General features: G+C 44.1%; 1 protein-coding gene across 1 annotated transcript in view; it reads left to right on the plus strand.

Annotated features, from left to right (window-relative positions):
• LTK (leukocyte receptor tyrosine kinase) overlaps positions 1-22174 on the plus strand; it is a 655467-nt gene that overhangs the window by 474276 nt on the left and 159017 nt on the right. The window contains exon 10 of the mRNA XM_086937237.1: positions 16333-16427. Within this exon, the coding sequence (XP_086793363.1) occupies positions 16333-16427 (95 nt within the window). The remainder of the gene's footprint in view (positions 1-16332; positions 16428-22174) is intronic.

Here is a 22174-nt window from a genome sequence, read left to right on the forward strand (position 1 = left end):
GGGGAAAAGCTCAAGAAGTTTTGGGGCATGTGTTTCAATGGAGGCATCATCCCCTTGCTGATGGTGGTATGAAATGGAGTGAAAAAGCAGGTAGTCTTTCAAAGTACTGAAAGTCAAAGAGAATCCCTGGAATAGAGAATTCGATCACTCACTCTGGACATTCTCCTCCTCATTCATATTCACTGGTCAGAAACTAAAAAACAACGTTTACAGACTTATTTATAAAAATAAATTTACATTTATTATAAAACACAATTCATTACATAATCAATTGAGAAACTCATTGTAGAAACAGTAAAATAAGAGAACAATAAAACCATTCAATATTGACAGAATGTGGGCTTATGTTTATCTCAACAAAGCACTGATGCAATATACCCTATATCATTTAAAATTTCAAATCAAACATATAACATATAGACTTAGGATTCCACCCCAACACCAAAGCACATATACTATTATTGCTGATTTCTACGATTCAAGAGCCCTTGTTGTATATTTTATCACATCTCTCCTCCACTCTTTGGCCTAAAGTCAGAGATTTTTCTGGGCTTGAATTCTAGAACATGAAAAAGCGTCGACGCGTTTCGGTGTCTCTGCCTTCCGATAATGGCACAGCTTCCTCAGGACGGTTTGGAGTAGTTGGAGTTAATCTCATGTGTCCTTTCCTTCCACAATGAGGTTTTCTTATGTGGACGCTGGCCAGGAGACCTTATGGGTTCCACGGATATTTGACCTTGACCGGTGTGTTGTCTGCGGTCTCTGTTTCTGATTTCCTTGCTAGGCTTTGTTGCCTAATGTTGTGGATAGTAGATCCTTGAGGTCTGTATGTATTGATGGGATCCTTAATTTATCTTCAGCGGGCGTTTTTCATAGATATATGGGTGGCCTGTTCTGAAGAGACGATACGGGAGCTGTGAACTCCTTTTACTGTTAAAAGATGTTTTCACCCCGTGGCGATATTTTCCTTTATTTTCTCTTATGTTGATCTGCTTTTCCCACTTCTGGATAACAGTAGGGTGCTTGGACGAGGATATGTCCAGTCTTTGGTTTTAAAAATCAATACTTTTCCCACGGGTCGTCTGCTTCAGATTTCAGCTCCACTCGTTCGCTTCCGTTCCAGCGGAAGCGAACGAGTGGAGCTGAAATCTGAAGCAGACGACCCGTGGGAAAAGTATTGATTTTTAAAACCAAAGACTGGACATATCCTCGTCCAAGCACCCTACTGTTATCCAGAAGTGGGAAAAGCAGATCAACATAAGAGAAAATAAAGGAAAATATCGCCACGGGGTGAAAACATCTTTTAACAGTAAAAGGAGTTCACAGCTCCCGTATCGTCTCTTCAGAACAGGCCACCCATATATCTATGAAAAACGCCCGCTGAAGATAAATTAAGGATCCCATCAATACATACAGACCTCAAGGATCTACTATCCACAACATTAGGCAACAAAGCCTAGCAAGGAAATCAGAAACAGAGACCGCAGACAACACACCGGTCAAGGTCAAATATCCGTGGAACCCATAAGGTCTCCTGGCCAGCGTCCACATAAGAAAACCTCATTGTGGAAGGAAAGGACACATGAGATTAACTCCAACTACTCCAAACCGTCCTGAGGAAGGTGTGCCATTATCGGAAGGCAGAGACACCGAAACGCGTCGACGCTTTTTCATGTTCTAGAATTCAAGCCCAGAAAAATCTCTGACTTTAGGCCAAAGAGTGGAGGAGAGATGTGATAAAATATACAACAAGGGCTCTTGAATCGTAGAAATCAGCAATAATAGTATATGTGCTTTGGTGTTGGGGTGGAATCCTAAGTCTATATGTTATATGTTTGATTTGAAATTTTAAATGATATAGGGTATATTGCATCAGTGCTTTGTTGAGATAAACATAAGCCCACATTCTGTCAATATTGAATGGTTTTATTGTTCTCTTATTTTACTGTTTCTACAATGAGTTTCTCAATTGATTATGTAATGAATTGTGTTTTATAATAAATGTAAATTTATTTTTATAAATAAGTCTGTAAACGTTGTTTTTTAGTTTCTGACCAGTGAATATGAATGAGGAGGAGAATGTCCAGAGTGAGTGATCGAATTCTCTATTCCAGGGATTCTCTTTGACTTTCAGTCTCTCGTACCCTGTTCCCTGGAACTTGTGGGGTCGTCTCTCTCTTTTTTAAGTCTTTCAAAGTAGGCAGTATGCAAGCTCCTCCATCGGAGGCCGCGGTGGCCGATACATATGATGGTTCACTCAGTGGATGGAATGGGAGTGTGCAGTATCTCAATGGTATTGACAGCATTTTGGACACAGCTACTCAGTGGGCACAGCAGAAAAGGAGACACCGTTTACATACAGTGTAAAAGCAAAGAGCTCGCTGGAGACTGAGGATTGTCAAAGCCCTGCATCGAGGTGGGTATATGCAGTTATCACTCCTTTGGTCTCCGAGAAGGATAGGTTAACCTCTAACAAGCCGAAGGCAGTGACATCATCTAAGAGAAGGCCCGGCATCACAGTTGCTACCGTAAGCTTCCCTTTTGTGAAGATGGAGCTGCCTTTGTTGTTCCTGGATGCAGGGGCAGGATTCCTCCTTTTGTAAGCTCTGCTCCATGGATTTCATCCATTTCCTCTGTAGCTAATAGAATGTTGATGAGGGGGTAAGGGTGGGACTGTGATGTCACCTTTGCTACACCTAGAATTTTGATGACTTAGCATCCTTGCCTGAGGACCACTTCCATTCGAAAAGGCTGTCAATTTAATTGAGAGCCTCAGCCCATACCATTTGAGGCCTTGAGCAATCCAATGGGATGTGTTAGAGTACCATCACTAGCACATCCCCTCTGGCACTCACTGGTCCTACGTCTATCCCACTGGTGCATTTGTACGGGGTCTGGTACCCACTAAGGTTTCTCTCACTATGGTGTTTCTTAGCATTGAGGTGGTTCTGTAGAGCATGTCTTCCCATTCCTTTGCGGTGAATGCTCCAGCTAATGCCTCCTAACTCCTGCTCTGACTGAGGATTGTGTCTGTGGACTTAAGCCTGGCAAAAAATGCTCCAATTACGGGAATGTATACTTGGGATGTGGCCTGCAAAATTGAATACCGGCCTCCAGACGTGGCCCAGAGGCTGGATGTGGTGCTCAGGTGTGACCTGTAGAGCTTGTAGTTTCTTTAACTGGTTTCAGTGCTTAGATGTAGCTTGCGTGCTTCATCAAAGCGCTGTGAACTGTCGCTAGTGCCAGGAGCTAGATGAAGAGCTTAGATGTGTCGTAAGCTGCCTTGCGACAAATACCTCTGTATACGTTGGCGGAAGCCGAAAAGGTGTCTCAGTGAGTTTTAAACGCTGGACCAGGGAGATTCAGTTGTGACCACCTTCACGAGCATACCTTGAAAAAATACAAACAACCTCACTGCACGTTGAAGCCACTTCCACTGCCGGGGTTGCAATGAAGCAGAAAAACAGCGGCCAAAAGAGTTTATCAACGAAATGAAATCTCACTGCATAGACGTGCCTGCCCTGCAACCATGTTCAAAACACCCTGCTCCCCTCTGCTTGTTATGTCGTTTTGATAATTTGAAGCCATTGCCTAGGGTGACTGATACAGCATCACATACGGCTTCTTGTGAGGTTTCTCCCTGCCTCAGTTCCATGTCAGATATGCAAGCTAGGTAAAAGGCTTTGGAGACATTGTAATTAAGCTGCCAACATTCACATAACTCCTGAATTACATGTTAAGCGAAATTAATTGAAATTGGACATTCTGCAATTCATGTTTATGTATATGTTTTGCATGCAAAGGGCTAGTTCACACAGAAAATATCTCACCAACAGACTTTTTTAATCATTAATTAATTTATTTCTGATCAAAAACCCTTGAAACCACAACAATACAAATACTGTTACATTAAATAATTATACTACAATAAACAATAGAGTAAAACCATTGTCAAAAGTAACCGTATTAAAAATAATATACGTCTGCCTCCTTTCTACAATATTTACAACAAGGGGTGGTGAGGGACAGAGTCTCTGAATTAAGCAGAAAGCTCTCACCCAGTCAAGAGATCAGGGCTAGATCCAACACCGTTTTTTAGCTCACTGCACCATCCCAGTTTCAGAACCTGGCTGTATGCAAATTAGTCTGTTCCTGTCCCAGTGCATGATGGGAACAGGGCAAACCAAACTACAAAAGCCAATTCTTACACTGGGAAGGAAACAAGCTCCCGGGGAGCTGGGATGGTGCAGTGAGATAAATAACGGTGATGGATCAAGCCCTCATCTTTGGACTGGGTAAGAGTGGTCTGCTTAATTCAGACACTCTGTTCATCACCACCCCCTTTTCTGAATCCTTTCTACAATAAACCTATGCTGAAATACAGTCAGAAATATGCTTTGTGCAACAGAACTAACTGTGAGGTAATCAATACATGATTTGTAAACATCACTACTACAAAATGTTGCTTTTATGTTCCATTCAGTACTTAGATGTCTAGCCACATTTGGTACTATAAACTCTTCTGTACTTGACCGTAGAATGCTTCTAGATACTGCTTAACTCCCCAAAAAACGGCATACTGGTACAATCCATGTTTTTAGTGGGCCACTATATGCATGACAGAAGCACAGATCATGGGCCTCTGTTTCTGATTCATGTCATGTTTTCATACTGCACAAAGGTCATTGCCCAGATGATCTTGGGCCCACTTCTGACAGAAGTTTCTAATTGGCCATATGTCAAATCTATATGTAATATACAGCTGCTTTGCTCTCTGACCAGTATTGTAATCTAAAAAAGACAAAAAACTTGGTATGCACTTTTAGTTTAAAAACATATCCGTGAATGTTGCTTCCTTGCATTTCCGCAATTCATTATTTCAATAAAATTGATTACATCTCTCCTTTAATATGTCTTTTGTGATACATTGGGAACCTGCTGGTTTGTTCCAAAGGGTTACTAACCCCAGACTATATAATATATTTTTCACATACACCATTCATGGAAAAGATAGGTGGTTTTTGTGCTGCAAAACTGTTTCCAGCGCTGTCCTGTGCGGTCCAAGGCCCTCTGTATACTTCTGTCTCCGCCAATAGAAAAGGAGTCGCAATGTAACTATATTTTCAATCAGGAAGTGGCCAAAATCAATGTACATTGACAAAAGAGTTGTACTATGCGCCAGACTTACAAGAGACCTGAGGAATTTATGTTCTACCCTAGCCAGTGAACTAGTTTCCCCTTGCCCCACATCTCAGCACCATAAAGAGCTGAGCCTATAGCTTTGACCCTATAGATTTCCATAGTTCGGGAGATAGTGCAGGTGAGGGTCCGTATAAAAAAGCCCAGAATTGTGAAGCACTGGTGCTGAAGTTTAAGACTACTCTTTGTGATTAGAGAGAACTACTTCCTTTCGCAGGTCATTCTTTATTTTTAAAATATGTTTTTGGGGGTTTACTTTTCATGTACAACATAACAGGATACCTGAATTATAATAAACCGTAATAGAGGGGGATGAACAGTGCAGCAGCCCAGTATAGAATCACACAATGACATATTCCGGCAACACATTAGTTACAGTGGAAAACGTCACTATAAGCACATTTGGTAGTACGCGGCCCCCCACACACACATGACACTGCACCGTGAGATGGAAACACAACCATCCACGCAACTGATCCCACAGCTATCCGCGAGCTCCCTAACATCTACCCCAGTTCACCCCCCAAGTTAGCAGTGTTGCTTCTTCGCCGGTGTTTCTGAACCCGATGACTTTCAAACGGGAACGCATTCATGCAAAATGAGTTGCCATAGCACGCCAAGGTAAATGTGGGGATAAAACATCATTCCACGCTCATGGTAAACTAACCCAGCCAGGTTCTAGAAAGAATACTACTACAGAAACAGAGTCCGGCAAGGGGGTCCCTCCCAGAATGTTTTACTGTGCCTGGCTTATAGTGTATAGTATGCAGTAATGATGTACATGCTATTCTTCACAGTCATTTTTCGTCTGTCTGCAGCCACAGGTCAATATACTATAGTGATATTATGTGTTAACGTGTAACATGAAATGCTAAATCCCAATAAACAAATTTAAAACAAAAAAATAAGCGCATTTGGCAATAAACAGTCAAGGCCCAGTCTCATCCTCAACAAGGCCCAGCCCAGAGTACACACTCCAAGGTCAACATACTTTATGGAATTTTGGGGACTCCCTCGTCTCACGTATGTAACCTTCTCAGCGGCCATGTACATATCAATCCTGTTCCTCCATTCGCCTATTGTGGGGACCTCCGGTACATCTCAGTATCTTGCCACATCCATCTTTGCCACCACCAAACCCAAGATGCTAAACAGAAGCTTGGTCCGGGGGACCTCCACATTCGTTGGGATACACAGGAGGATATACGTTGGCTCAAGTGGGACTTCAAACCCAAGGATGTTGCACTGTTAACGCACTAGTGCTTCACAGAATCACTGGGCATGCCCACAGTGTGTGGAAGAATGTCCTCCTCTCATCTCTACACCTCATGACATCCCAAAGTCGTCACTCTTCCCATAGCGTGTAATTGTGCTCTGTCGTAGTAGACCCTGTATAATATCTTTAGCTGGATGAGTCTCTGCCTGGGTTTAATAGCCCCTCCCCTCGGATGCATCAGTGCTTCTTCCCAGTCAGTGTCATCAATCTCTTCCGTATCCCGCACCCAGCCCCCACCGAGGTTGAGCAAGGTGTCTCACATATTGTTGTTCAATGTCTTGTAAGCGTGGAAAATGGCTCCCTCTCCTCTTGTCACCCACCTAGCCCACCAAGTACGTCTGGTAGCCTTGGTTTATTTTTCCAACACCTCCCGAGTTGCCGGTAGCAGCTGCCAGACTCCTCTCCCTCCATACACAAAGTAGGTGTGTGATCATGTCCTCAGCTGCACCAACTCCAACAGTATGTCGGGTGGATATGGGGTGCCTAGATTCAGTCATTTATAACTATTAAGTGCGAGGTCCAATAGTACGCCCGCCATTATAGGGCTTTTGTTGTAAAGTCTGTAGTGCTATTCTAGGATGACCCTTGTTCCATAGCAGGGACCTCAGCACCCATTCTACAGTGGAAAACAACTCTTCAGGGACTGTGCAGTAAGTATTTTGGAGGACGTACGGAAGCTTGGGGAGGATGGTCATCGTAAAGATAGTCATCGTAAAGATAGTGCATGCCCTAAAAGCGTCAAAGGCAATCCCCTCCACATCCCCATGTCTCTCTGGAACTGCTGGACAACCTTCCCCAGATTTCAGGCCGGTCTCCCTACTGGGTGTAATTGAGAAACCTAAATATTTAAAGCCCCTTCTGTCTATCACTAACATGTGAGGAAGGGTGGGCGGATCTAAGTCACCAAATGGCTGGCACAACACTGATTTCCTCCAGTAAATGGTATCACCCGAGGAAGCACCATACGTCTCAAAGGTCTGAAAGATGGTTGGGAAATTCATGGAAGGATCAGTGTTGTAAATCAGTACATCCTCTGCATATAAGGCAATTATTTCGTCCTCGGTATCCTAGGGTTATGTCTTATATACTCATCTTGCTGGATGTCTGTGTACCGTACACGCCAGTGGTTCAATAGTGAGAGCAAAAAGTAGAGAGGATAGGTTACATCCCTGTCGGGTACCTCTCTCAGTCAGAAATGGTGGGGAGAGGATGCCGTTAACCTTGACCACCGCTGTTGGGGTTTGGTAGAGCAGCAAAATCCATCTCCTATAATTTGGTCCAAAACCAAATTTACACAGTGTTTGATGAAGGAAAGGCCAATAAATCACATTGAATGCTTTTTGCACGTCCAAGGATAATAATAAATGGTGATCAGCCCTATCCTGAACCTCAGTTTACAGATCATTCTGAAACTCAGATACTCAAGATTGGTGACTTGTTCGAATCTTTCACCCTCGGCCTGTATATGCATCTTACAAGAGTTATATGGCTTGAGTGACATTTATTTAGTTTTAGAAGCATTAAACTCCAACCTGTGTTGCTTACAAAATTCTATAAAGGCATTTACTAAAGCGTATAATCCTTCTGGAGTTTTAGACAAATAACAGGGCAGGGACTCTTGAAGTTCCAATTTTTGCGGTGTCACTACCTGGAATATCTAGGTAGAAGACCGCGCCATTAATATATAAGGAGAAAAGGACAGGGGTAAGAGTGCAACCCTGCCTTACTCCCTTAACCACCGATATGGGATCTGTCAATTTTCCCAAACTGCCCTACCTCACCTGAGCACACTTATTATTATGTAACCTCATCAGAATAGGAAAAATATTCTCAGGGACAACATACTTGATAGCATTTCCCACATCTTGGCTCTAGGGATTAGGTCAAAAGCAAACCTAAAGTCAACAAATGCAGTATATAAATGGCCCTTGTCGAATTGTACAGTCTTCCAATATATAGTACATAATCTAAAAACCCGGTCTCATGTGCTTGTCTTTCTTCTAAAACCAGTTTAAAAATCTAACAGTATTTAATTGTCTTCTATCCATGTCAACAACTTCCCTAGAATTTGCAGGTTGCAGAATTTTTTTGGGAGATTATCAATTAATCTAATTGGTGTGTAATTGCTTGTAAGATCTCAAACCCCCTTTTTAAAATAAATTGTCGCAGTTTCAGCTAGGTGCCAGAATTGAGAAATGTAATTATTTTCAAAAATGCAATTAGTTAATTTATTCATGTAATGGGGCCAGAAAAATGGTTTTGAAACAAACAAATCTCCTGGGATCTTAGCTGGTCAAGGTGCTATACCTCTAACGTTATTACGTATCACTCCATAAGTTTCTTCTAGTGAAATCACTAATGGCTTTACTATTTCCTTATAAACACGTCTTCTTCTTTCTTGATTTGGTTGGGGTACATGAGTCTGGCTTATCGGCTCATCATAAAGCCCCAGAACGTGATCTACTCAAACTTGGGTCTGTATATGAAGAAAGACCTTGGTAGTAGCCTGGCAGCCCCTATTTGCAACAATGAATGTCAAATGCTTCTGGAGTCACCAGTATTTACAGCAGCTAGCCAATTGTTCCACATTCTTCTGTCCCATTGTGCCCTTCAGGACTCCTGTATCTCTTCATTGAGTTTCCTTGCCAGTGCTATGGTGCTGATCCTTGCTTTTGATTGCCTGTGTAAGTGCATCCTTTCTGCTTTTGTAATTAACATTCTTATATCCTCAAAGAGTTTTTCGTGGATACACAGCATATCATTAAGGGTTGGAACAGGATTTCGTAATACACTCTACTGGTTCTAATGCTGCGGCTACTCTACAATAATTTTGAGACAATATCCGTGGACTGTTAGCAACCTGAGTCCACTTCCATGTCCACCTATTTTCCGACAGGGATAGACCCTTGCAAGTGAGGGAGCTCAGGGTCCCATAATGCCTAGTTAAAAGACCCTTCATTGATAAGTGAAGTGCATTATGGTCACTAACTATCCTCTGGAGAACAACCATGTCTTCCTCAAAATCCCCTGATTGCAGACCTAGCATTATATAATCAATACGACTTGATTTTTTGCTTCCGATTAAGTTCTCCCATTGTATGCTCTAAGACCCTGGTAATGGTCACACCCATAACTTGGATTGCCAATTTGCTCCACTTTGTAGCTGGTGGAAGGTCTAACCTAGGAACTCTGCATTTGTTGTCCTCTTCATCAGTGAGGGGTATTAGAAGTCCTGTCAAGGGGTTTATATGCGATATTAAAATCCCCTGCAGCTATAAGAGGTCTGATACCCGAGTTCCCTTCTATTGCTGCTTCTAACTGGCTAATGGTTGCAGACTCGATGTTGCTGCCACTGTTCCAATTATGTAGGCTTATAAGTAGTTGTGGCTTTCTAAACCTAGAATATCTGTAGAAGCTATATGCATTACCATAATTCTAAGGCGAAGGGATATTTTTACCCATATGGCCAGGTCTCCTGCAGGTCTGCCCAAGGCATGCTTAACTGCATTGATAGCATATGTTACAAAGCAACACCTATAGACAGCATTAGTACATCATGCCTCTTTGGACATTCAAATGTCAAAATCATCAACGCACTTTCCCCATTCAGGAATGGAGATCATAGTTTTTTAACCTGCCACATTCGATGAACAAGTCAGTAAATTCATAGCTAGAAGAGCCGAGCCAGGGGTGTGACTTGTCACGAAGTGTTAAAGCGCGAGCCAAAGCATCAAAGACCTGGGCATTAAAATGCATTGTATCTAAACGTGACCGTAGATTCAAGAATCCCCGCCAACCAACCATGCTATGGCTTCTCAAGGTTCGAAGAGACCCAAGAGGCAATTAGGTTTGTCTTTGGCACTTTATAAGGGTCCAGTATTGTTTTTGTAGATAAAGCATCATGAGTGACGTTGCACGGGTTCCGTGCGCCCTAATGCAATATTGGAAAACGCCTTCCAGTTACTTCCTGTCATGGGTAGTTCTAACCATCCATAATTGCATGCCCTTCACAGCTCTGGTGCTACTGCACCTGCTGCGCCATTTATGGCAGCGCCCCTGTTCTTCAGGCAAGTTTGCTTTAAAAAACAATATCTGCCTCCATATTACTTAAGATTTCTCTGGGGAAGAATCTCCAAATCTCTCTGCAACATGTTTTCCACTTGACCCATGTTGTCAGCTTGATGTGCCTGAAAATGCACACTTTATCTTAATGTTTCTTAATATTTTTATGAGGAAAACCATGTTGCTGGTCCAATGTGCATATCAAGGTATCCCTTGCCTGAATATCACTGCAAGATACTTTGACAATTCCCAACATGCCGTATACAGTTCTCTTTATATCATATCCAGTTTTAACCAATGTTACTGACCAACGTGACAAAAAAAAACTTGCGGAGAAAATCCAAGTCCCCTTGTAGAGTTGCTAGTCAGCCCAGGCACCTACCTTCCTTAACAGCCCATTCATTTTAGAATTCCTGGCTATACCCCTCAGCTCCCACGGATTGTCCATGCCTGTCATCTGAAAGCAATAATATTTTTTTTCTTCCTTATCCTGAAGACAACAATAGTTTCCAGGTTCATCTGCTTGTTATTTACAATTTCCTAGAACTCTTTAAGACGAAATCTGCTGGATTCATGAATAATTTCAGCTTCTCACGTATGCTGTCTTCCTCGAATGGCGTTTCCACAGAAGTGTACTTATTCCCGCCACCAAACACCCGTCAAAGGTGCTTTCAATACAGTCCAAAGTTGCCTACATTTGGTTTGAATGTGCGTATGATTCATGCATACAACAAACACAAAGAGATGACGGACGGAGTGCTGAAACTCTCCCCCAGTCACAGAACTGGGTTGAATCCATCATCGTTCTTTAGCTCACTACGCCACCTCGGTTGAGACCCAGCTATATGCAAATCAGTCTTGACCCTGTGCCTCATGGTAATAGTCCAGCTCGAACTGCCATGCCAGGTCTTCCTTGAACCGGAAACAAGCATCCTGGGACCCATTTCAGGGTAACTCCCCTCTTCAGCCAGGCTAGCTTGAATCCAGTGACACAGTGAGGAAGGGACCCACGTCTGGGCATACCCTGCCAACTTAGGATGAACACAGCAAACACAAAGAGATGACGGCCAGAGTGCTGACATTTTTTAAATACTTACCCCCAGTCACAGAACTGGGTTGAATCCATCATCGTTCTTTAGCTCACTACGCCACCTCAGTTCAGACCCAGCTATATGCAAATCAGTCTTGACCCTGTGCCTCATGGGAATAGTCCAGCCCGAACTGCCATGCCAGGTCTTCCTTGAACCGGAAACAAGCATCCTGGGACTGGTTTTGGGGTAACACCCCTCTTCAGCCAGGCTAGTTTGAATCCAGTGGCAAAGTGAGCAAGGGACCCACGTTTGGGCATACCCTGCAAACTTAGGGCATACACAGCAAACATAAAGAGATGATGGACGAAGTGCTGAAACTTTTCAAACACTCAACCCCAGTCACAGATCTGGGTTGAATCATCATCGTTCTTTAGCTCACTTCACCACTGCAGTTCAGACCCAGCTATATACAAATCAGTCTTGACCATGTGCCTCATGGGAACAGTCCAGCCCGAACTGCCATGCCATGTCTTCCCTGAACCGGAAACAAGCATCCTGGGACTGGTTTCGGGGTAACACCCCTCTTCAGCCAGGCTAGCTTGAATCCAGCGGCAAAGCGAACAAGGAACCCGCATCTGGGCATACTCTGCCAACTTTGAGTGAACACAGCAATCCATGCCACTGGAGTCAACCTATCCTGGCTGATGTGGGGAGAAACCCTGAAACTGCTCCTAGGATGCTTGTTTCCAGTCCAGGGAGGACCTGGCCTGGCAGTTCGGGCTGAACTGTCCCCATGAGGCCCAGGGTCAAGATTGATTTGCATATGGCTACGTTCAAACTGGAATGGCATGGTGAGCAAAAAAACAATGGCTTAAGGCCCATATCTCTGTACTGTGGTGAATGTATGACATTGTTCTGTATTCTGTCCCTCAATTGATTTTTTTGCAATAGTTTTTTCTTGGTTTTTTTGCATATGATTCATGCATAAGCACATTAAACCCATATATATTGGCCTTGGCAATGCTTGTTCACCGTTCCAATTCCTTCCCTCTGTCTCTACATTCTCACAAAAGTTCCTATATTTCCTGAGTAAGCGTCTCTTGTTTCCTCTTTTTCTGTCCCTCTCTGTTTTCCTGACAGTGGGAAAAGTTACCTTCGCCAATCTTCTCTAGTACTCTCTCGTCCAGCACACCCCATTAGGTAATGGGTCATTTCAAGATGCTGCAAACAACCACTTGTGCTAGGGCAATACAGCCAAACATTTTGTGATGTAAAAAGTGCTTGGTTACTTTTTTTATAATGATGTGAAATTTGTGTGCGGTTTTATGTAATTGCTTTTGGGAGGTCCTTAGATGCTGCATGGACCATGAGGAAATGTCTCCAGTGACCTTGATTGCATGTTATTTCAGAAATGTGATTGTTCCTCAAGGTCTTGATCCATAAATATGTGATAACATCAATGAATCCTTGCAAGAGAAGAGAATAAGACTGCAAAGAGGGGAATCTGCACCAAACAAGGGTACTTCCTGTTAACTTTATTAAATAAGTGTGTATTTGTTTGGTTGAGATGTCCTCGTATTCCTCTTCAGCAAGAACGAGTCACCAAAATCGTCAGGGAAATGCTCTCGGGAGCCTTTTGGTAAGCTGTCCATCAGCGTGGGAAAAGGAGGGACGACCTTTGCATACCACTAAGGAAAATGGGGCTGGCCAAACGTGCAGAGTTTGCAGATTATTTTGGGCACTTGCATACTCAAGGTAATAAAAAGGGAGAACCATGGACTCTGCCCTCACCAGGAGACATCAAGAAAGAAACCACTAGTTACAGTCACTACAGTTGCGTTCACCTCCATTAAGGATTTCAAGGCTGATTTTGTCCCCGGGGACTACATCTCCCGGGACCCGGCATCATGATGCTTGGTGCCCTGTGCAGCGTATGGGACCACGGAGGGAGCCTCAATGCCCCCACAGTCCCCGCCAGCTCCCCACCTCCACAAAAGCCGGCATCGCTCCCGCAGGCAGGGAGAAGCCAAAAATGCTGCTCTCTGTGAGTGGGAGCAATGTTTTAATCTATTTGCAGGGCCTGCCCCAGAAAGGTGGTGGTCCCTGGGGCCAAACACAGCTGGGAGGGGGCCACAAGGCCTGCCTCCCCCTTTTTTTGTAATTCTGGCCACGGGGAGGTGGTGGTCCCGGGGGGCCTACAGGGCCAAGGACGGGGGTCCGTGCAATCCCCCCTCCAAATAACTATTGAAGCTCAAGGGAGGTGGTGGTCCCTGGCACTCTTTAGAGCTCGGGAGGGGGGGCCCACACGGAATGGACAAGAACTGCTTCAAATAACAGTTGCCATTCATTTAACCCCTTCTGCTCCCATGACGAGCTCAGCTCGTCATGAGTTACGCCTCTCGTACACTCATTACGAGCAGAGCTCGTCATGTAACGCATGTTTTTCAAAAACCCCGCGCACTGCGGGAAAACCGCTAGCACGCATGTAGTTAAAGACATTGGGAAGAGCATGCAGTGGTCTCCTGGGCCACTCTCTGCTCTCCAGGTGCACGCGCACACAGTCCCAAGGAGGACGCTCTACCACAGGGGTAGCTTCCTTGTTGCAAATAGGAAGCCATTTCCTTCGGGTACTCAGTGTCAGATCAGAACAATAGCGGTTGTAAACCACTGATACATTCTGTCACGCTGTGGCAGGAGGAAGGGGATGCCTATTTTACTTTGCATTTTGAGAGTCAGAAAATTATTTCTGATTTGCAATACGGCCTTCGTAAATTAGGGCTTTTGCAGTCGCAAAGCCTATGTATCAAGCCCATTATCATTCAGTCCAACAGCGAGAGATTGGATTTTAAAGGGGAAAAAAAGAAATCCCACTGATTCCTTCTACTGCCAATCAGCTTACTAATCACACTACCCAAAGACATGGGACTCTTCGTCTGCTACTCTTCCCTTCAGCACAACCACCTAGTCCCATCACCTAGTCCCATTCCATGTGCCTCTGCCTTCCACACTGTGCACAGACAGCAGGCCCCTGGCCCGAGAGCTTCTGACTGTGTCTGGAGTGTACCCCCCAAATCCCCCAATGTACTTTTCAGGGTGAGGCCCTCTTGTTTTGTTACGCCACTGTCTAGGACCAGGACTGGCTTTAGGGAAGTGCGACTGGTGCGGCCGCACTGGGCGCTGATCTGTGAAGAGGTGCTGACCTCAGGGAAGAGGGGGCGCGCTGTGTTTAGCAATAACTTAAGATTGGAGAAATTAGGTAACCTTTGCCCGGTGATAGTGAGAGAATCATAGGAGGTGGACATGGGGTGTGGGGGCAACAAAAATGATTGTCACACCAGCCGCCAGCAGCACTAAAGCCAGCCCTGTCTAGGACCATTCAAAAACTACAGGGGCAGTACAGCAACCCTGAACCATGGACAAACAATCGGTACACCCAACAGAAGGTTCCGGAAGAAAAGTCACATGAATTGTGCAACTTAATGTATACAATTACAGAGTAAAAAGGGGGGGGGAAAGGGGAGAGAGGGAAAAAGAAGCCTATAAGATCATAAATTCAAAGAAAATTTGTGCAAATTTCAAAAAATGTTATAATTTATTACACACTTTGAAAAATTTTAAAAGAACAATTACGCTCAAGACAAAATGTTGGTATACAAAAAAACAAACATATTATAAACCAAACCAGTGGCTTAACAAAAAAACATTATATGTATAAAGAAACAGCACAAACAGAAATAGTGTGCCCTTCAAAGAAATTATGGCCAAAACTCAAGTCCTGATGATGGCCGTACAGTAATAGAGCGGTCGAAACGCCGTCAACGCTTTTTGTGGCCATAATTTCTTTGACTTTTCTTCCTGTCTAGGACCATGTCCTTCTTCAGAACCATGCCTCTGCCATGCTCTATTTCACCACCACAGCATTCCCTTGAGCACAGGCCCTCCACTACCCAGAACTGGGTCAGTTGGAGTGCCCTGGGTATTTCTATTATACAGGAGCACAAAGTAACAGTGTAGGGCGAGGGGAGCCAAAGGCAGAGACGGGATCACAAGGCTGCCCTCTGTGGTGTTCTCCTATGTGGATGTCAGCATAGAATGCAGAAATTGGTCGGCACCAGCATTTAAAGTTCTATGTTTTACAAGCCAACGCGCCCCCAGTGCATTTTGTCCTCATATATTCATAGCACCAGTCACAACATGATCCATGGAGCCACTTTAACCTTTCACAGTGCCAATGCTTTAGGCGCGGTCAATGCGCTTCTGTCGCTCTTCTGTTTTGCAGCACCCAAGCCATAGCCTGAGTGCCACTCTATCAACCCTACATGACCCATCCCATGTCCTCCCTCATTGTTCATAGGCCAATAAAGTAAGCCCTTTAGCTTGTAAAGCTTCCAGACCCTCTGCATCAATACCAGGCCAAGGGTAAAATGTGGAGTTCATATGAACAGCCTTAGCATGTCCACTGTCTTCAGCCTGGGCCTTCCCATCAGACCCTTTATCATCAGCTCAAGCTCGGGCTGAAAATGTAAGCGCCCGCAATAAATATTGCAGGAGGGACATCATTTTACGTTACATCACTGCACTAGGTTTGTACCTGTGAGGGCATTTACAGCACTTAAATCATAATAGCAGATCAACAAAGGATTAAAGACTCTTTCCTTCTATGAGAGCTTTTGGGTGAACTTTTGTGTTGAGTTAGAGCTGGTGTCCCTATAAAGGTTGAAGTATGTGTAGACTTAACCGTGTGCTCCTTTGCTTTATCCTTAGGTTTCAGCTGATACTCCAGGCCGCCTGGGGATGGGGCTCGCTAGCAGACATTGCGGTGGACAATTTCACCCTTGCCCCAGATTGTTTCAGTGAAGGTAAGGAAGAGAAGAGCATGTCCAGTGATATTGACAACTGGTAAAAAAGGGATATCACAACTTATGAACTCGTCTTCATTGAATATATATGAATCGGGAACACCAATTGGTCACGGCTCAGAAGACCATCCAAAAAGTGGTGGGATTAAGACATTTGAGAGTGCATGTCATGTTAAATCAATGGTGATTGGGTTTCCCTAACCTCTTTGAGCCTGTGGTTAATTCCGGGAGCCCTTGGGCCATTGAAGCCATTGGGTGAAAATGACAGCAGACCAGATACAAATAGTTCATACTGGATACAGCTGAGAGATATGGGTGGTTGTGCAATGGCCCAAACACAAAATCTGGCAATTGTGATGGTTAACTGACACCATTAGAGGTCATCAGACATCTCCATCACTGTTCACTAAAGGTCCCAGAAACTAAATAAAAATAAAAACCATTTTTGAAAAGTCAATCAGCATTTTCTGAAGGCAACGAATAGATCAGGTGCAAGTGTCAATTTTAAACTTCAAAATAAATAGATTATCTCCAAACTCCAAAGGCACAAGCTTTCTAAACAAAGGTGGACAGATCTGTAGGGCTGTCTGGACACTTGCAAAGAGATTAGTGCCTCGGTGTGACCAGTAAAGTTGGAGAAGAGTTAGTCACTTGCAATATGTGAAAATCTCCTGGGTATTCCAACTTTAGCAACTGACTTGAGTCCTGCGTTGGATTGTGATGAAGCTTTTTGGCCTACCTGTTTAAGTCCAGGTGCTTTGCACAGCTGGTGTACCCAAAACCTCATCCTAGTCCCAGGTATACGCAAAGGTTTTTTTTTATTTATCAAAGTTTTTTGGGTTTTTTTCCCAGCGAACCTTTCAGAGTTTTCCATTTTACCTTCTCCTTTGACTATGCAAGGTTTTTGCAATGCAAATGTCACTGCACTGCAAGATCATTTTCACTCAACTCGAACTCAGCCTAACTGGAACATGTCTGTTGTCTTTTCTTGGCAAGCTCACACGTTGTAGATGTTTTCTGTGCACCATGGCATTACTCAGAAGAACACCAAGGGGCAGATTTATGTTGCCTGACGCATCTCTGCAAATCGGCAGAGATGTGCCAGGAAAGATACGGCACGCAAGTTTATCCTTGCGCCACCCATGATGCGCCGCATTTATAATGCGGCGCACCATGGCGCAGGAATAAACAGATGCGTGTCGCATCTAGGGCGTAAAGTTGGCGCAGTGCTGATGTTGTGTTGCGTGCGGCACGCAACTCCAGCACTATTCCAACTTGTACTATCTTTAATGTGGTTCGTCAAGCCTTACGCCTGCTTCAAGCAGGCGCAGGGTTTTGACGCATCAGTGTTGGGAAAGTGACTCAGTGAAATCTTGTAGATTTCACTGAGTCACTTTTCAGGGGCGTTCCTGCGACGGAACGCCCCCCCTGTGTGGAAACGCCCACATGAAGCCTGACGCAGGTTTCATGTGGCGCAGGGCCTTACACCGTGACGCATCTCCATAGATGCGTCACGATGTAAGTATGTTGCAACGTGGCGCAGGGTTTACGCTGCCGCTGCGTCACAGAAGTGACGCAACGACGGCGCAAAAGTGCCGCAAGTCCGACATAAATCTGCCCTCAACTGTTTTCAACAAATCATTTCTTATGGAGGACCATTTCACAGGATCAGAAAGGCACGTTTTTCACATAAATATGGCAAAGCAAACATCTTTTCAAGCGTGACAACGATGCTAAGATTTCCATGAAACTTGCAGAGTTTGTAATTACTGATTTGGAAAGTCAAAGAGTGTATTACTATCTAAGGGGCAGGGAGTCTGACGGCCCTGCAGGAACAGGGTGGTAAGGGATGTAAGGCGCTGTTTATTCATCGCGTCGACCCTGAATTCAACAATGACCTATACTTAGAGATAATGGCATGCTTTGTTTTTATTTTATTTTATTTAGCAGTAAAACTGCCCCTGAGTAGCTATAGTGTGCTCAGCTTCGTGACCGGGCTGCGTGTATTCCGGCTCCTCCCACCAACACAAATGAGTGAGGTTGGTACAATTCTGTGGGGCCTGCTGGTGTTTACTGACTATACGGCTTCCATTGACCAGTCACAGCGCTTGTTATGAACGAGAGAGGGGGCGCGTGATAATTGTGTGTGACTGCGATGAATCAAAGCATCTCTGATGAGGGCCAGCCTAGGCATCTGAAAGCTAATAATGATATTAATAATAATAATAATATTAATAATAAAAGTTAAAATAATAATGAAAACATTTATCACAATAACAACAACAATTATAATAATGAGTCATTTTCACAACAGTAATCGTAATAATAGTAATATTTATTAATAGTTATTATATTATCATGTACCTACAACCTGCAGCAGCAGGTTAACTGACTTCATTCCTGAACTATTAGTGTTGGAACTTCTTCGGCCGAGGTTCTCTAGCAAACTTTCTTGATACTATGCTGCCCTATGAGCTATTTTTAGGTTGAGCCTAGCAGTACGCATGCGCTGCTCTGTGAGGCATGCTTATTTCCCTTCTACGGGCTTTGACTACGCCCTCGCTGCCGATTGGTTAAAGGGCGTGTTGTTCCTGGAAAGCTTGTTTCTGTATGGTTGCTTAGCGTTATATGTCCCACCTTCTTGTGTCTTGCTCCTCGCTTGGAGCATTGGCCTATTACGGTATCTTCGCTCTGCAGTGCATTTCTCTTTGTGTTTGCACACTTTTTTATGTGCACTCTGCTCGTGTTACACTGTGTGAGCCTATACACCTCCCGCTCTGTTTATTCCACCCCCTCGCTCCTGCTTGCTTTCAAGTCCTCCCAGTCCCCCAAACCCTTGTTCCCTCAGCAATACATCTTTATTTGGGGTTTGACGAAAATGCTGTTACTTCAAACAACGAGCGTGGCTGAAATCATCATGCACAATCTCTGCAAACATATTGCAATTACAAACACATCAGTGTCGGATGAGTGGTGAATTAAGACTTCCAATAATAGCAGCAGCACTTTTATACAGGAAGAGCTACGTGCTCACGGAGAGTCCCCGGGGGCACCAAAGGAAACATAATGCTCACCATACTATATCGGTATTCGTTTTATACTGCATGGCTTTTTAGTCGTCGCTGTGCTTCCTATGGAATTCTTCAGGATTGCAGGGTGCAGTACCTTATGTGACTAATAGAGGTCCCTCTAGAACTCTAGAGGGATACCCAGTAACAGCATGTGGTAATGCACCCATACCGCACAAGTAGTGCCTATGTTGCAGAAGCGGTGCCTAATACACACAAGCAGTGCTTGCACACAAGCAGGGATCACTGCGCGTGAACAGAGTTCCAGGGCTTGCTGCTGCATATGAGCAGGGTGCATCATTGGTACTTACTCTTAAAGTGTCTCAAAATGGAAGTACAAGAAAAAACACGAGAGCTCTAGGACACCGGAATTATCCAGCACCGGAGCACCAAATTACGCGTCAGGCTTGACTAAATTATGTGGCAAAAAAGGTAAATTATGCAGTGTAATGCAGCACATTTTTGTATAGTGTTAATTCATTATTTTGCTGTCTGGGCTAAGATTTCACCTCATTAGTATCAGTTTAACAACTAAATACAGAAATAAGCAAATGATAGGGAGTGACATGACACTATCAGCGAAATGGTGCCTCCTAAATATTTGGGATGAAACTGATCTCACTCGTATGGACTGCCTCGGGATCAGACTGAAGTAGATGGTGGCTAAGCGCAATATAAGACTGTGGGGAGCTGAATTAACACCTCACCTAAGCAATTGGAAGAGAGATATGGACTGGTGTATGCAGGTGGAGAGAGTGAAGAGAGTGGTCTACAAAAGCAGGGGTTGTCTGAACAAATGGGCTAAAACATGTGGGAATGGAATGGGTATCAGGGAGAACCATGTGCTCCTATATAGGATGCCCATTGAGCTGCTTGGGGTGAGGGACGCTTGGACATTGTCGCTGCCTGTGAATTGTTGGGCGGGAGGCTGAGTGTTTTCCTGGGTTACGGAGACCAGATAGAAATTGTGACTGCGTGCCTATGCTTCACCACTACGATGCATGCTGCTTAATGTCTCCATGATTCTCTTTGATTTGTATGCAATAAAAAGATCTTTAAAAAAAGAAATACAAAAGTGAAAGATGACTAGTTAGGCCTTCCACTGTATGCGAATCACATGTTGCCGCGTTTTTAGTGGCTTTTGATCCATTGAGCTTGAAACTATTTCTTTTTGTTAAAATCTGCAAACTATGCAAGAGAGGATGGATTTTGTGGCAAACACAGCAAATCCATAACTATGCGAAAAAGGCTGCAGCCGCAGAATTGCATAAATCAGTGGCCTTGCTCATACATCAAGCATACTTTAGATATGGTATTCTGCTAAGCACTCTCTGATCTATAAAAAGCTTGTCTTAGTTTAGTGGATTTCTGGGGTTGGACGAGACAATGCTTGTTTCTCTTCTGCCTATGAAATCGTGGCTTTTGCATGCAAACGCATCGCAGGAACTGTAAAAGCAGACATGTGATGTGGCTGAATGAGCAATGTGGGTAAAATTCTCAGACCTTTCAGCTTAGAAAATCTTTGTATCGTGTTCAGAGAAGGCGGGGCTCTCGTAAGGGGGTGGAGCCTTGAGGCCCATACTGTAGAGGCCCCCCTTTATGGGGGGCTGGGTTAGGGAGAAGAAAGTATGTTATAGTCACACCTACTCCCATACACACAAAAAAACAAAGCTTCTGAGGTTGCCACCTAGGAGCTGGAGAGGTTGTAAATAGTGACGCTGGGTCTAGGGGTGCTTGAGGTACTGCAGCACCCCATGCAGCTGATGTTTAACTAGAGAATGAACAATAAGGGGGCCTTAAAAAGTATATTTTGGATGTGTTCATTGTGTACTGTCACATATACACTCTTCTTTTAGATAGGTGATATTATTGGTCAGCACCCCTTCTCTAAAAATTGTTCCAGCACTACTGGTTATAAAAACCCCAATGGACCTCAGTTGTAAGGGGCGTCTTCACCTCATCTGGAAACCCACTCTGTTGAGAGCTTTCCAGCTCACTGTGTACCTCACCCTTTGTTTTCAGCTCTCCACCAGGAGACTGTGAAGGAAGCCAATAGTGCGGTCACATAGTGGGGCCGGGTGAGTTCGCAGGCTTTCATTTCTCACGTTACTCAAAGCAAAGTAGATTGAGCAGGTATCTTACGTGACTTTTGTTCTTCAGGGCATGCCCGCATACAATTTTCATGCTGACGAACTTGCAACCTATGTCACCTAATAAGCTTAATTTTCAAAAAATTTAAGTGCATTTTAAATGGAGTAAAATGGCAATTTTTGTCAATCCTTCTTATGATGTCACCTTCACTGGGTCAGCTGACCCACTGAATATCAGGCACAGCTCATAGGAGGGAGCATCTAACCAGTGGCGGCTTTAGGGCGGCGCAACTGGTGCCAGGACACCATGCACCGAGCTAGGGGGCCAGGACTGCATTTTGAAATACCTCATGGGATCAGAAGCACATGCTGTAGACCTTGTGTGTCCAGCAAGATGTAGAGGATAATAGAACTTTCAAGATAACTCTTGCGAATAATGTACCTGCTAAAGAGATCTGAGTTTTGTCTCAGTGCAGACTCATCATAAAGTAGCACAGAAGGTTAATGTGCTTGCTGAAACACCTTTAACATGCAGATCACAGATTTATTTTAATCAGTTGCTCAGTGAGTTACTGGATTTGCACAGAGA

The sequence above is a fragment of the Lissotriton vulgaris genome, chromosome 9 (genome assembly GCF_964263255.1).
Source record: "Lissotriton vulgaris chromosome 9, aLisVul1.2, whole genome shotgun sequence".
Taxonomy (NCBI): domain Eukaryota; kingdom Metazoa; phylum Chordata; class Amphibia; order Caudata; family Salamandridae; genus Lissotriton; species Lissotriton vulgaris.